At 28.6% G+C, this 15,309-nt stretch overlaps 6 protein-coding genes across 6 annotated transcripts; 3 read left to right on the top strand and 3 right to left on the bottom strand.

The window, feature by feature from the left end:
• Positions 1-327: 327 nt before the first annotated feature.
• Positions 328-987, bottom strand: GO595_007200 (nucleoside 2-deoxyribosyltransferase; the record flags this gene model as incomplete). The annotated part of the gene is made up of 1 exon (XM_067920638.1): positions 328-987. One exon carries the CDS (start codon positions 985-987, stop codon positions 328-330), a length of 660 nt encoding a protein of 219 aa, XP_067772719.1.
• A 518-nt stretch (positions 988-1,505) lies between these two features.
• Positions 1,506-2,390, top strand: GO595_007199 (uncharacterized protein; the record flags this gene model as incomplete). Its single annotated transcript, XM_067920637.1, has 1 exon — positions 1,506-2,390. One exon carries the CDS (start codon positions 1,506-1,508, stop codon positions 2,388-2,390), a length of 885 nt encoding a protein of 294 aa, XP_067772718.1.
• Positions 2,391-2,678: 288 nt separating this feature from the next.
• GO595_007198 (uncharacterized protein) lies at positions 2,679-3,659 on the bottom strand (the record flags this gene model as incomplete). Its single annotated transcript, XM_067920636.1, has 1 exon — positions 2,679-3,659. One exon carries the CDS (start codon positions 3,657-3,659, stop codon positions 2,679-2,681), a length of 981 nt encoding a protein of 326 aa, XP_067772717.1.
• A 7,626-nt stretch (positions 3,660-11,285) lies between these two features.
• On the top strand, positions 11,286-11,987 carry GO595_007197 (CS domain containing protein; the record flags this gene model as incomplete). The annotated part of the gene is made up of 1 exon (XM_067920635.1): positions 11,286-11,987. One exon carries the CDS (start codon positions 11,286-11,288, stop codon positions 11,985-11,987), a length of 702 nt encoding a protein of 233 aa, XP_067772716.1.
• A 597-nt stretch (positions 11,988-12,584) lies between these two features.
• Positions 12,585-13,292, top strand: GO595_007196 (Integral membrane protein; the record flags this gene model as incomplete). The annotated part of the gene is made up of 1 exon (XM_067920634.1): positions 12,585-13,292. The coding sequence occupies one exon, from the start codon at positions 12,585-12,587 to the stop codon at positions 13,290-13,292; it is 708 nt and encodes a 235-aa protein (XP_067772715.1).
• Positions 13,293-13,872: 580 nt separating this feature from the next.
• On the bottom strand, positions 13,873-15,291 carry GO595_007195 (aminotransferase, classes I and II family protein; the record flags this gene model as incomplete). The annotated part of the gene is made up of 1 exon (XM_067920633.1): positions 13,873-15,291. The coding sequence occupies one exon, from the start codon at positions 15,289-15,291 to the stop codon at positions 13,873-13,875; it is 1,419 nt and encodes a 472-aa protein (XP_067772714.1).
• Positions 15,292-15,309: the final 18 nt, after the last annotated feature.

Genomic DNA, 15,309 nt, shown 5'->3' with positions numbered 1-15,309 from the left:
ATCTCTCATGAACTCTTCAGAGTCAAGTCTTTTTTTAGTTGCTTGTAAGAGAGTTGATAATTTTCTTGTGTTGATTTTGGTTTTTTCCATCTTGAGATTGAAGCAAGAGACCGTTAAATTCAACGCAAATTTTGAGAGTTTTTTCAATACTTTATACGATTAAGTCGCTTTCCTTCAAACAGTAAAAAAAATTGTTGATTTTGATTGACCAAGTTTGAATCCCTAATAAAATAACATCTGTGTGAATTAAGAGCTTAAAGTACAAGAAAGAAGAATCTGAGTGAACATTTATGAGTAAAATTTAATATTACAAATGTTTACATTTTCCTATATTAGTCCTTTTTTGAACTTAGATTCAACCAAATTATGTATGTCATCGTCGGAAAAAAGTTTTTTCATTCCTTCTCCAATTGTTGTACGGGCCCAAGAATACAAACTTATAGCTTTTTGCTTGTCTTTTTGGAAAAGGGAATTAAAAGAAATTACATCGTTAAGCTTTTCAATAACCTTTTTTGCGAGATTGGTATAATAGGCTTCAATTGTTGACTCAATAGAAGTAGAAACAAATGCCTGGTGGTATTCAAGCATACCATTTATCAAAAGTGTGTTAGTTCTTGGATAATTTGAACACATTAAATTCCATGGTTCACCACCTGTTTGATCACCAGAATTCCTGAAATCTGTTCGTAGCTGTACTGATGGAATATCAGCCATTTTAGCATATGCAAATTCCATAACAGTGCCTGAATCAAGTTCAGGTGAATCAAAATTAAAAAGTCCTACATCACAATTAAAAAGTAAAAGAAGGTCTTGATCACGTATTTCTGGTCTACGATTTGTGTTTGGCTCGCGATTTTGCGGTAGAAAGATTTTATACTTTTCTAATGACAACCTTTCAATGTAGCTTGCAAGCAGTGCATTTCCTGTTAGATCTTTATGACTAAACAATGCGCCAGCAAAGTATACTTTGTACTGGGTTTTCTCCATTCGTGATTAAGTAAACGTTCTCGATATGTTAAAAAAACGTTTTTTTTCAACATGGGAACGTTAATTTTTTGGGTGCCTGAAAAGTGGTTGTGACTTTTTTTACATGAGAACGTTTGTATTTTTGCACTAAAAAATTGGTTATTTTTTTTAGGCCAATTGGACCAATTTAATTAGCCACGACAGCAATAATATCATAAATAATATCTTTAAAAGGAAAGATATTTTCATTTTGTCAAAAATGCAAAAAGATAAACGTACTTGTCGCCCATTCTTTAATTGTTGTTATTAACAAAAAATTGAACAATTTATGTTGCGGATTATATTTTTCTATTTAATCAATTCAGGATTTAAAAACAAAAAAAAACTTAGGCTTGTTAAGACTTAAAACAAAAACCATTCTAAAAATGATCATTGAATGACAATTCATTTTGTATAAAAATATAACAACAAAACTATTTTAATTGAATATATGATGTATCAAAAAGTGGATATATTTGATTTAACGGTCTTCTTTTTCAATGAACAAAGAAGAAGCTGCAAAGCTATTTACAGACAGATTAGATACATATTATGAGGCAAACCTCGTTAACGTTGATACGCTCTGTTGGTTTGCTGATGATTTTGAACGCTTTAAACAAGCATTTGTAAATGAAATAGTAAACAGAATTTTGAATCCACATTATATTAAAGTACTCAAAGGAACTGAAACACGTGAAATTATTCAGCCTCCTCTCCCACTTTACTATCTTATTGATGCAATTTCAAAAGACTGTCATCAAGGTTATAGAATGCTTTTTGAGGAAAAGCTTTTGAAGCTTTTCCAATCCTCACTCCGATCTAAAGACGCTTTTTTAATTGGGAAATTGAGCAGTTTAGTTGATGTTTGGGATGAAAAAAATATGTTCAATGAAAAAATAATATCAAGCATTCGCGAACTATTTCAAGGTAAACTTGAATCAGTTGCGCCAGCTCCGCTTATGGAAACTCCTGTAGTTTATGAACCTCAGATTGAACCACCAATTCCAATGCAACCACCACCACCACAATTCATGCAACCACCAATAATCATTCAACCTTCACTATCAGACGAAGAACAACGTCTTTGCCGAAGTTGGATGCGTACAAGTGTTGATTGGGAAACTCCAAGTCCGCAATTTATGCTTGTTACAAGCATTGATGAAGATGAACCAATACAAAACAAAGAAGAGCCAATACAATATGTTCCGATAACACCACAGAATCAATCAGCAACATGCGTCTCATGCGGAGGTACATTTGAAAATGGGAAAGGGCTAAATGGAGAAGAATCTTTCATCGGAGTTGTCTATATCCCTGGGAAAGGTTATGCACATCAGAAGTGTTTGCAATATTTAAGAGAGGACAAAGAAATCTTTCATTGGTAAATAAATCATTAAATTAAACGCATAATTTGCTAAATTAATTTTATTTAACGGTCGTTTAAATATGACTAACTTCAATCAAAATTATGTTTGTTCTTAAGGGGTTTTAATACTGAATATTATAAAAATACCTTTCTTTAGCTGGGTTCAAAATACAATGAACATATTCATTTTTATCTGGAAGACTAGATCAATATGTAATCAGATATAAAAAGGTTTTCGACAGTTTATCTTATGTAAAACGAAAAAACGGAAAATCCGTCATCACGAATCTGCATAAATAACATTTATTTATGATTTTTTTTTGAAATGCTTAAAAATAGTGAAACCAACAACGGCAGTTATAGCAATTGCTGATACAATAATTAACTTGTTTACGCCTTGTTTTTGGTCTTTAAGTGGTTCAACATCGGGGTTTATTTTCAATGCCATTTCTTGATATTTTTCAGCTAATTTGATATCCTTTTTCACGCCACATCCAAAACAGTAATGCATTGCAATCAAATGTAATGCAACAGAATCATTTTCATTTTCTTCAATCGCTTTTTGGAGAAATTGAACAGCAAGTTGATCTCTTTTGCATTCAAATGGAATCCCGGAGAACTTGGAAAGGAGTTGCGCTTGAAGAGTAACGACATTTGGTATTGATGATTCAGATGCAAATTGAAGAATGTCAAATATGAATTTGTTTTCAAAACCTTGGTTAATTAGGTATTTAGCATAATTAAATGAGGAAAGGGGATCATCGTAATCATCAATAGCAATTCGATAAAGAGAAATTATAGTGTTTTTGATGAGATCATTTTGATTGGGATTTTCTTCTAGTTGACTAATAAGATAACGTAGCGCAGGTAGGAAATGATAGGAAGCAGATATGTTTAGAAATTGGTGTGATTCTTTTGGTTCAATATTTGATTGTGATAGGAGAAAGGCACTTTTTGGATCGATATCATTGGAATCAGGATAAGGACCACAAACAGGAAACAGCCATTCCTCGTTTTCAACTTTAATTAAATAAAGAATAACTTTTTGGGAAGATCTCGAAATTTCATATTCAGTAATTGGCTTATATATTATACCTTTTAAAACAGGTATTAGTACACCTTCTATTGTTACAGCAACTGCTGTATTATCTTCTGAAAATTCAAATTGAAGAAGATTTGGATCAAAATTATTTGGACATTTGAACTTTATGTAAGCCCTTTCATCATCTTGTTCAAATTCCCATTCATATAAGCTTGAATAAGCCGGAATTATTGTTTCAGAGTTCATTTTAATAAAAATTTGGTGGATTTAGTGGTTCAACTCCCAGTTGGAGTACTTTTTTTTGAAAATACTTCAAAGAAATTGTGCACTCAGCAAAAAGATATCTATACCAAAAAATGAAAGAATGTTTATATATTTAAATATAATCATACCATAGTACGAAGTATTTTGATAGCTTCATCTTCATTATTTTCGCACATGAGTAAAACTTGAGAAATCTCAAAGAGGTTCAGTTTCCCACAAAACTCCCTTTGTATTTTTTCACTGATTTTAATCTTTTATTTTGGTTCATTTGAATCATTCATATCTCTTTCTAAAAGAAGAACTGTTGCATAATTAATATTGTTTTCAGCAGTTTCCAGAGCTTTTCTGCAATCTTCCTCTGGTGCTTTCAATATAAACTTTAATTTGCTAATTCTACTTTCAGCCGGATCACCTTCAACACAACCTGTAATCTTAAATTGTTCATGAGGAGTTTTGATATTTTCTTGGCATTGTTTGATCAACAGTGCTCATCAAAAAAAAATGATTAGTTACAGAGGGGTGCGCTATTATTTTTAACGGTCTGTATTAGGGTGCTTCAATAATGGTTCTATTCGCTACCCTTTTCTCATTCACCATTTCTTTTGAAATTAAACGAATAATAATGGGGGAATGGAATGTAGAGGTATTCGGTTCTGATATTGAAGGAATTAACCAAAAACCATCATATTATTTTTTCAATTTATCAGAGTCAACATCAGAAAAACTTGAAACTAAAATTTATAGAGGTGATTTTCCAATTAATGAAACAGAGCAAAATGAGACACATGAATATGTTGGATCATTTGAAATTATTGTAACTGGTGAGCAAGAAGGAAGTCTCATTTTTACTGACCCAGAAGATATTCCTATTATAGAATATACATTCATTGAAACATACAAAAATTTTGTTGGTGCGTTTGGAATCTTCAATGAATCTTTTCGATATTCTGTAAATATTATCAATCTTGCCACAATACACATCTCATTATATTCATTCAGTAACAGGACTTTTAAAGAATTATTATTAACAAGAATTCAAACATATTCATATAAGCCATGGTATTCAAAGTATCAACAAATCTTTGTTGCAATTGCAGTCTTTGTGATCACGTTTGGCCTTCTTAAGATATGTGGTCCATCTTTAGATAACATTGGCAAAATTGATACTCGAGAAAACAAAGAAACAAAAAGAAACAAAAATAAAAAGAACAAGAACCTAAAAATTAAAAAAACTAATTAATCACTAAACAAATAATAATATATAAAATATTCTTTCATAATTATTTCTTGTTTAATTAATCTAATTTTGATCCTCCAAATAAATTTCGATTATATATTCATTGAATTTTTTTTTTTCTAATATTAGTTCTTATTGTTATCTAGTGCAAATTTTGTGTTGTGTTACACAAAACATGTTGTGATTGAATTTTCAAAAATTCGATCAAAATTTGTTTTAATATATTGGAATTTTTTTGTTTCAAATAAATCTTATTACAATGATTAGAGCAAATAAATACGTAATTATATTTTGTTTTTGATGTAAAAAAATGTGTTTCAAAAATCATTTTTTGTGTTCACATAAAATTAATGAACTCATATAATTCTTTCTAGTTAAAATGCACATGGTACCATGTGAAACTCCTGTTTTTTATTTTTTGGAACTTGTGAATGTTGAAAAATGATCATAAAAATCCAATTTTACAGGGAGCAAGAAACGCTGAAGTACAATAATACTTAAAGGTGTGCTTAGAAATTTAAAAATGATGAATTATTAGTTATTATCATAAATCTAAATAAATAATCAAATTATCAAAAATCCATTTTTTTCTAATTTAAATGTATTTCGAATATTATGGTTTTATTCATATATTCATTAGATTCATTATTAATAATTTGATTTCAAGATCTTAATCTATTATTTTGAGCTGTTATTGGGTATTTTTGTCCGCTATAATAGCTAGAGAAATTTAATGAGTATTTTACTAGTTTTTGCTGTTGAATGATCAAGGGAAATATTTTTATCGTCTATACATATTAGCGAATCTTCAATCGGTTTCGAGTTCTTTGGCTGGCGAATTTAACTTTTTCACTAGTTTATACTTTCAAATTTTCATTCAAATTATTTGAACGAATTTGAATTGATATATCCGTTAATATTAATATTTTCCGCATGAGGCCAAATGAACATTGCGACTGGGAAACACATCTATCAATAAATCAAGCAATTTTTAGGATGAACGAAGAAAATTTCTCTAGATCTTTAAGTTTAATAATCAACAAATTTGATGAAATCCATCCTTTATCTTATGATTTAATGATTATTCAAATGATATATAATTCCTTTGTAATTAAAAATAATAATGTTGAATTATTTTTTAATATTATAAAAGAAATAAGAACATTTGAAGAAATTAATAAAATCAAATCCAATATATTTGATATATTTGGTCGATTTCTTATCAATAAGTATACAAATGAATCATCTTATCTTCTTGAAGCTATGATTGAACATAATTTTCTTGAACCGAACATTGTAAAAAACAACCAGTGTGCTTATTTTGCGCATTATATGTCTAAAGAAGAATTAGCAATCTATTTCAGGGGACATGATTCTGTAAATTATGAAGAACTATCAAAGAATGATTGGGAATTACATAAGAAACTAATTAAAAAAGGGCATAATCCAAATGAAATTGCGAAAATAATTCTAAATGATGAAATAGAAAAACTTCAAGAAATAACATCGCAAGAAAATTTTGATTTTAATCAAAGAATAAAACCATCACTTTATGAAAGATGTTCATTTGTTAATGATTATAATGTTACATTAATTGATTATGCAGCATTTTTTAGATCAGTTAAATGTTTTAAATATTTGCTTATGAACAATGCAAAAGTAGAAAACACAGGTAAATATGCAATTGCAGGTGGGAATGAAGAAATCATTCATTTATGTGAACAAAATCATTCATCATTTGAAGATGCATATGAAGCAGCAATAGAATTTCATCGAAATGATATCTTTAAATATCTTTATGAAAATAAAATTGAAGATTTTAATAAATTAAAAAAATTAGGAGAAAAATGTGTTTCATATTTTAATTATGAAATATTTTCATTTTTACTTAAAGAAGGAATGAAAATCAATAATGATATTATTAATGAAGCAGCAAATATTGGAAACATTTTTTTAGTTGAATATTTTCTTAAAGAGCATTCAATTCCGCATGATATATTGGTATTTTCAGCAGGATCAAGAAATATTGAACTTGTTGAATACGTTTTAAAACAAAAGGAAATTGATATTAATGCTAAAAATATTTCTTTGTTTTATTTGACATTTATTTTAATAATTTTATATTTCAAAATAATATTTGGAAATTATTTAAATTATTTCTAACAGCACTTATATGGGCATCTAAAAATGGTTATACAGAAATAGTTAAATTACTTCTTGAACAAGAAGGAATTGATATTAATGCTAAAGATAATTATTTGTTTTATTTAATATTTATTAAGATAATTTGATATTTCAAAATAATATTTGGAAATTATTTAAATTATTTTGGACAGCACTTATATGGGCATCTGAAAAAGGTTATACAGAAATAGTTAAATTACTTCTTGAACAAGAAGGAATTGATATTAATGCTAAAGATAATTATTTGTTTTATTTAATATTTATTAAGATAATTTAATATTTCAAAATAATATTTGGAAATTATTTAAATTATTTTGGACAGCACTTATGTTAGCATCTGAAAAAGGTTATACAGAAATAGTTAAATTACTTCTTGAACAAGAAGGAATTGATATTAATGCTAAAGACAAAATTTATTTTAATAATTTTATATTTCAAAATAATATTTGGAAATTATTTAAATTATTTCTAACAGCACTTATTTTAGCATCTGAAAAAGGTTATACAGAAATAGTTAAATTACTTCTTGAACAAGAAGGAATTGATATTAATGCTAAAGACAAAATTTATTTTAATAATTTTATATTTCAAAATAATATTTGGAAATTATTTAAATTATTTCTAACAGCACTTATTTTAGCATCTAGAAATAGTCATACAGAAATAGTTAAATTACTTCTTGAACAAGAAGGAATTGATATTAATGCTAAAGATAATTATTTGTTTTATTTATAATTTATTTTAATAATTTAATATTTCAAAAATATATTTGGAAATTATTTAAATTATTTTGGACAGCACTTATGTTAGCATCTGAAAAAGGTTATACAGAAATAGTTAAATTACTTCTTGAACAAGAAGGAATTGATATTAATGCTAAAGATAATTATTTGTTTTATTTAATATTTATTAAGATAATTTGATATTTCAAAATAATATTTGGAAATTATTTAAATTATTTTGGACAGCACTTATGTTAGCATCTGAAAAAGGTTATACAGAAATAGTTAAATTACTTCTTGAACAAGAAGGAATTGATATTAATGCTAAAGATAATTATTTGTTTTATTTATAATTTATTTTAATAATTTAATATTTCAAAATAATATTTGGAAATTATTTAAATTATTTTGGACAGCACTTATATGGGCATCTAAAAATGGTCATACAGAAATAGTTAAATTACTTCTTGAACAAGAAGGAATTGATATTAATGCTAAAGATAATTATTTGTTTTATTTAGAATTTATTTTAATAATTCCATATTTCAAAATAATATTTGAAAATTATTTAAATTATTTCTAACAGCACTTATTTTAGCATCTAGAAATAGTCATACAGAAATAGTTAAATTACTTCTTGAACAAGAAGGAATTGATATTAATGCTAAAAATATTTTATAAAATATTGAAACCATTCATTTTCTATTAATTATTCATAAAAGTTAACATTAACTATATAATGGTTTTTTATTCTAACGAGCATTTGTTAATATTATCTATTTAATGTCACACTTTCCAATATTTATATACTAGTAAACCGAAAACTTTTTAGGGTAAGGGGCAATCGCACACGGTGTTTGTCAATGTAGAGAAAACATATAAGACTCGGCATTTTCTGATAAAATTAATTTATGCTCTAAATTTAACCAGAATAATAAAATTTTTTATCTTTTTACATTAAAATTTTTCTGTTATTCCATCTTTATATTAAAATATTTATGTTTTATTTCAAATATATAAATTGAAAAAGTATAACAAATAAAAACATTCGTCAGACACCTCAACATAGCTATAACATCTTAAAAAGAAAAGATATTTTGCCAAAAACTTGAAAAGATAAATGTACTTTTCACAGCCTATACGAAAACTAGTAATTACAAATATCAAAATGTTACTGGAATTTTTTCATATTAGCTTTACTTTTTATCAGGCTTTGCTGATGCACTGTATCACCCAATGATGCTTTTTCCACATCTTCCACTAACATTTAGTTGTGTGGCATTTATAATTTATCTTTTTTCTCCATCTTTTCGCCAATTTCTTCAAACCGTTCATCAATATCAATAACATATATTGGCTCAATTAATATATGAGAAAAAAGTAATTTAAATTTATAGAATATTTGCAGGTATTGTATCAATTTTTTGTAGTGTTGTCTTATTGATACAATTTATACATTGAAAATCGCAGGGTTGTAAATAAAGAGGTCCATTATTAATAATATTTTTATGTAATCTTTTTAAACAATGGTAAACATCATATGAATATTTACAATTCCATAAACTTTTAATATTATCAAATCTTTTTCTATAACATGGATCTGCATCGCCTCCAACAAACTTTATTTGAATGTTTTTGAATGAAAAATGATCTAAAATATAATCTAAACAATTTGTTAAGCTTTAAATTCTATAATTCTTTAAAATGTGCATTTTCATTTAAATTTCTACCCTATTGGGGAAGTCAGAAGTAGTAATATTAATACTTGGTACTATAAATGAACCCTTAGCTACAAGTGGAGTAAAATTTTTTAATATCATTTAATATTATACATACATTTGATTATATATTCGAAGATTCTTTTGTTAATGTTTTTTTATTAATCTAATGACACCTTAAGAATAATTAATTATGCATATTAATGTAAGTTATTTCATGGTCTATCATATTTTAAATTGATAAAATATAAAAATAGAGCTATGATATATTTTAATCAAAATTTTTTTATATATAAATTATCCAAGAATTTGACATATATTTTTATTCTATTAAAAAATTATTGAAAATATTTGTTACAAAGTATTTTGTGCATTTTAAACTTTTCTTCTTACAAAACATGAAAAAATTTAAACTGATGAATGTTTGAATGGGTCAATATATTATTAAATTCGGAAATACTTTTGCTTTAATATCCATTGAGAAAAAATTCATTTTATTTTTTTTTTTAAATTAAAATACAATTTTCGACTGTTTATGTATCCTAGCATGTCACAAGGTAAAGAAAAATTTCAATTTTGTTTTTATTGATAAATTTTTATTTCATTTGCTGTTACTATTTCAACAACATGATGAATCACATCATTCACTTCCTTTCTTCAATAAACATTCATTTAATACATCTGGAATTAATTCACTTTGATATTTAATATTCTCATCTTTATCAAATGTAAAATAATTACAAAAAAAGTGATTTTTGAATAATTTCTTTTAATTTAGATGAAATTGGATTTGGTTGACTTCGAATAAAATTGTACACTAAATCAAATTGAAATTCTTCTTCATTATCATCAATTCCTATTTGATAAATTCCAACATCATGTTCAAATATATTATTTTAAATGCACGAAATGTAATAGAATAAAATCTTGTATAAGGATCAATTTCAAGAACCCGAATTTCAACTGGTTATATCTGAAAATCTGTTTTATTCATGATACTAACAAATTCGGTTAAATATAAAACGTTTCCAATACATTCACCAAATAACATTTTATTTCGTCGTGCTTCTTCATTAAGTGGTTTGCTTGAAAAGATATCCGATATATAAACTTCTCCTCATTCTTTTAATACTAAATGAAGTTCTTCAAATACTTTTATTTTATTGGTAATTAAATTAATAACACAATTCTAATTAAATATTTAAATTGTTGTATCTAAAATTCCAATATTCTTCAACAAAACCTTCTTTAAATTCGATTTTTGATGAATTTGGGAATTGAAAATAATGATAATCAAGTTAATCATTCGCAATTTTTGGTTGTTCTGGTGTCATATCAATATCAATAAGATGATCTTCTTTCTCTGTTAGAGCTGATGTTACTAAAAAAATCTCGTCTGTACCACATCCTAAATCAAGAATCATCAACCCTTTTATTGATTCTGGGATTGATATCCCACATCCATAATATTTTTTTATAACAATTTGTTATTTTTTGTTAAAATTTTGATGTTTTTTGTTTTATATGAACACATGCAGAAAATTTGAGATCATTTGTTTGTTGAACATCTTTTGAATAATAATCTTTTACATCTTATGAATAATGCAAGCGTTGGAGAGACATATAACGAAAAATGTTCAACTCGTTCCTTGTATCTAAATATGTAGATACGTTTTATAAGTGTTATATAATATTTAGCCAAAAAAATTTGACATAAAAAATTAACTGTATCAGTTAATTACAAAAAATGGAATTGGGTCAACCGAAAGCAAAATGGACTATTCAAGAATCTTCAATTTTATATTATACTGAACAAAGAAAATACACGGAAGCTTTGGAAATTCTTCAAAGAATTTGCTATCCCCTTGAACCAAGATTATTATGTGCAAAAGCTCGTTGTCTAATTGGAACTGGAAATCCTACACAAGCATTAGAACTTCTCATATCTGCAGAAAAGAAGGGATGGGATCTCCCTGAAATTCTTAAATTAAAAGGGCGCGCATTATATCAAATGAATGAATTTGATACAGCCAAACTAGCATTTGAAAAATGTGATCGAATTCAGCCATCTATGGAAACTAAGAGATGGATTCAACGATGTATTGTTTGCATAGCTACTTCTGATGAATTATCCCGTCGAATTATTCGCTATGAAACAAAAATATCATCCCCCATTGTTAACACAGTCAAGCACGAATTTTATCAATCATTGACGCACATTACACTTGTTATTTATGCAAAAGATATTTCTGAATCACAGATAAAAGTCAAATATTCACCAAAAAATGTTGATGTACTAATTGATACAATTCCTCAAATCAATATACATTCAAATCTTTTTAAAGAAATCAATACAAAACAATGTTCAATCCACACTGATTCAAAGAAAATTGAAATCAAAATGGCTAAGGCAACAAAAGGGAACTGGTCGTCAATAGAGCAGTTATAGTTTGTTCGGGTGTTTGTATTATTATATTAATATAATAAAAGTGATTTATATTAAATCTTTTTGAATTACCAAATGAGTGGCTTTAATATGTGTGTTTATTTGCTTAAAGAAAATACTGAAATAATGTAAAATTTGTTTGGAACATAGGAACTTTGCGGCCGTTTATTTACAGACTGGTTCCCAAAAGATTGTATTGAAACTGATCGTTCAATTTTGGTAAATTTCTATTCAAAATTTTCCGATACGTTTAATTGTATTCATTTCCAACGAACGTAAAATTTTATGATTGAGGTCAGCCAAAACAAAGTAGCACGCTTTTTGGTTGAAAACAAATGGGCAGTTCTAATTCTATGGCAGTTATGTTCCATATTATTATGTGGAATTAACGTTATTAATACCTTATTATCACAATTCAATGGATCTACTCTTCCGTTTCTACAACTTTTAATATGTTATTTTTTCCTTTTTATCGCTCATATTTGGTCATTTAAAAAAAGCGAAATATCATGGTTTAAATATTTTTTTGTTTCAATATTTAATTTAGCCGGAGATACTCTTTCCATTACTGCTTACAATACCACATCATTATCATCAGCCATGCTCCTTGGTACCACTGTTATTTTTTGGGTTACTCCATTATCTTATTTCTGTTTAAAACACAGATATTCCATTTGGCAAATCATTTCCATTTTCATTGGTTTTGCAGGTGCTACTCTTGTTTTTGTCGCTGATGGTGTTGGTAACTCACGCTGGGTCGGAAATCTTCTTGCATTATGTTCAGCAATTTCATATTCAATTGCAAATGTTCTTCAAGAAAGTCTTGTTTACTCTGCTCCTGTTTCTCTTTATCTCTGTCGTTTCTCCATCATCTCTACACCTTTATCCGGGACTTTATCCGGGATATTCGAACATAAGAAAATCCAAAATTACGATTGGCAAGCTAAGTCTTTTGTTATGATATTTAGCTACTCGATTCTCCTTGCTGTATATTACACATGTATTCCTCTTGTGATGCAATTTTCGAATGCAACCGAAATGAATATATCTCTTCTATCGTCCAACTTTTTCTCACTTCTGATTTCCATATTGTGGTTTGGACAGAAGGCTCAGTGGCTTTACCTCGTCGGCTTTATATTTATTCCGATTTCAATTGTAATGTACACATTGCTCCCATACAAAGAGAAAAACCTCAACAGCGAAGCAATGGACCAAAACGCATCAGAAAAAAGCTTCACTAACTCAGAAAATGTCGAAATGAACGAGAAACATTTGATAAGTTCTGATGAAGAAGAAAATAATGTATAAATTTAAATAGAAAATAAAATTAGAGTTAAATATTTTTCTGTTTTAAATTCGATTAGTGATGAAAATCATTCAGTGTGAAGAAGCTATGAAACTGAATAGCTCAAATAAGATAAACCAATGCTTAATCAAAGATTCTGTTTTTTACATATTAATTGGTGACGAGTTGTTTCTTAAACAAAATTCATTATACATTTTGTATTCCATTTATATCTTCAACATTATACACCAAATTCATTATACATTTTGTATTCCATTTATATCTTCAACATTATACACCAAATTCATTATACATTTTGTATTCCATTTATATCTTCAATATTAAACACCAAATTCATTATACATTTTGTATTCCATTCATATCTTCAATATTAAACACCAAATTCATTATACATTTTGTATTCCATTTATATCTTCAACATTAAACACCGAATTCATTATACATTTTGTATTCCATTTATATCTTCAACATTTTTACCGAAATTTCATCACATAAAATTTTATTGGTTTTTTTCATTTTATTACCATTTTACCTCATCACACAACTAAACGTAAAACATAATAATATGGAAAGATTTGCGCTTTAGTGTATCTTCACGGGGTAATCCTTGCATACCTCCTCCATTATATCTATAGCCTTTTGTAGCTCTTCTCTTGTGTGAATTGCGTTCAAGCAAATCCTTATTCTTCCCTGAAGGATGTCGCACGCCGGGAAGCAGACCACGACGAGGCCCAAACCCCTTTCTAAGCATTCTCGTGACACACTTGTGAATATAGCGAATGGTGGCATCATCACCGGCACAACTGGCGAGCCTGTTTCACCTAATACATTATAATCTCTTTTCTTCAGCTCTTCTCTAAACCAAATCGCGTTCTCATGTAATGCCTTGATACGCCTTTTTCCTTCTGGGTTATGCATGAGGACTTTCAACACAGAACATGCTTGCTGTGCAACTGGAGCGGGCATCGCATCGGCATAAACGTTCCCAAACGAATGCAAACGAAGATAGTCAATTAACTTCTTTGAGCCAGCAATGTAACCGCCAGCTGCGCCAAAGCTCTTGGTGAAGGTGCCCATAAGGATATCGATCTCCTTGGGGTCAACATGATAGTGCTCACAAACACCGCGCCCTGTGTCGCCCATACAACCAATGCTATGAGCTTCATCTAACCAAATCGCAAAATGATACTTACGACGGAGTTCAACAAGCTTGTCAAGTGGGACAGTTTCTCCTTCCATCGAATAAATACCTTCAACAATGACAAGAATACGATTCCATGGGCGATGTGTTCGTGGTTGTCCTTGAATTATGGCACGACGAAGAGTCTTTTCAAGATGATCCATCTCATTATGACGGAATATACGAACTGTGGCACCAGAGGAACGAACTCCTGTGATGATGGAATTATGATTAAGTGCATCGGAGATAACAAGATCGCCTTTTCCAACAAGAACTGCAATGGTGGTGGCATTGGTGGCCCAACCCATACCATAACAAATGGCATCTTCGGTTCCAAGAAATTCTGCTGTGGTCTTTTCAAGATCACGATGAACTGTGGTCATACCAAAATCGACAAGAGTGCTGCAAGTTGATGGGCCATAACGACGAAGTTGTTCTTTGACAATTGGTGTACAATATTCATCAGGATCACCAAAACCAAGATAATTATATGAGCCTAGGTTCATAACACGCTTAGTTTCGCCTGTAAAAACTAGAGTTTGATCTGGTATATCTAAGATTTTTGGCATTTTAATGTCCATAAAAGCACCTGCATTAGACGTAACAACACGGGCAAAACAATCGGTAATACGGTGGTAGAAACGGCGCACAAAGAAATCTTGGAAATCACCTAATACTGGAACATATCCTGGTTCTGGTGGCTTACGGCCTTTACCAGTCAACTTGTCGATTTGGTCACGTATAATACCTGTGACGAAGTTAACAATATAGTTAAGGTACGAGATGAACTTGAGCTCCAACTCGCGGAGAAACGGTAACATTTGTTGAGGCCAAAGCTC

The sequence above is a fragment of the Histomonas meleagridis genome, assembly GCF_020186115.1.
Source record: "Histomonas meleagridis strain 2922-C6/04-10x chromosome Unknown contig_51, whole genome shotgun sequence".
NCBI lineage: Eukaryota > Parabasalia > Tritrichomonadida > Dientamoebidae > Histomonas > Histomonas meleagridis.
The sequence above is the reverse complement of the archived record's forward strand: the minus strand, read 5'-3'. Positions and strand labels throughout refer to the sequence as shown.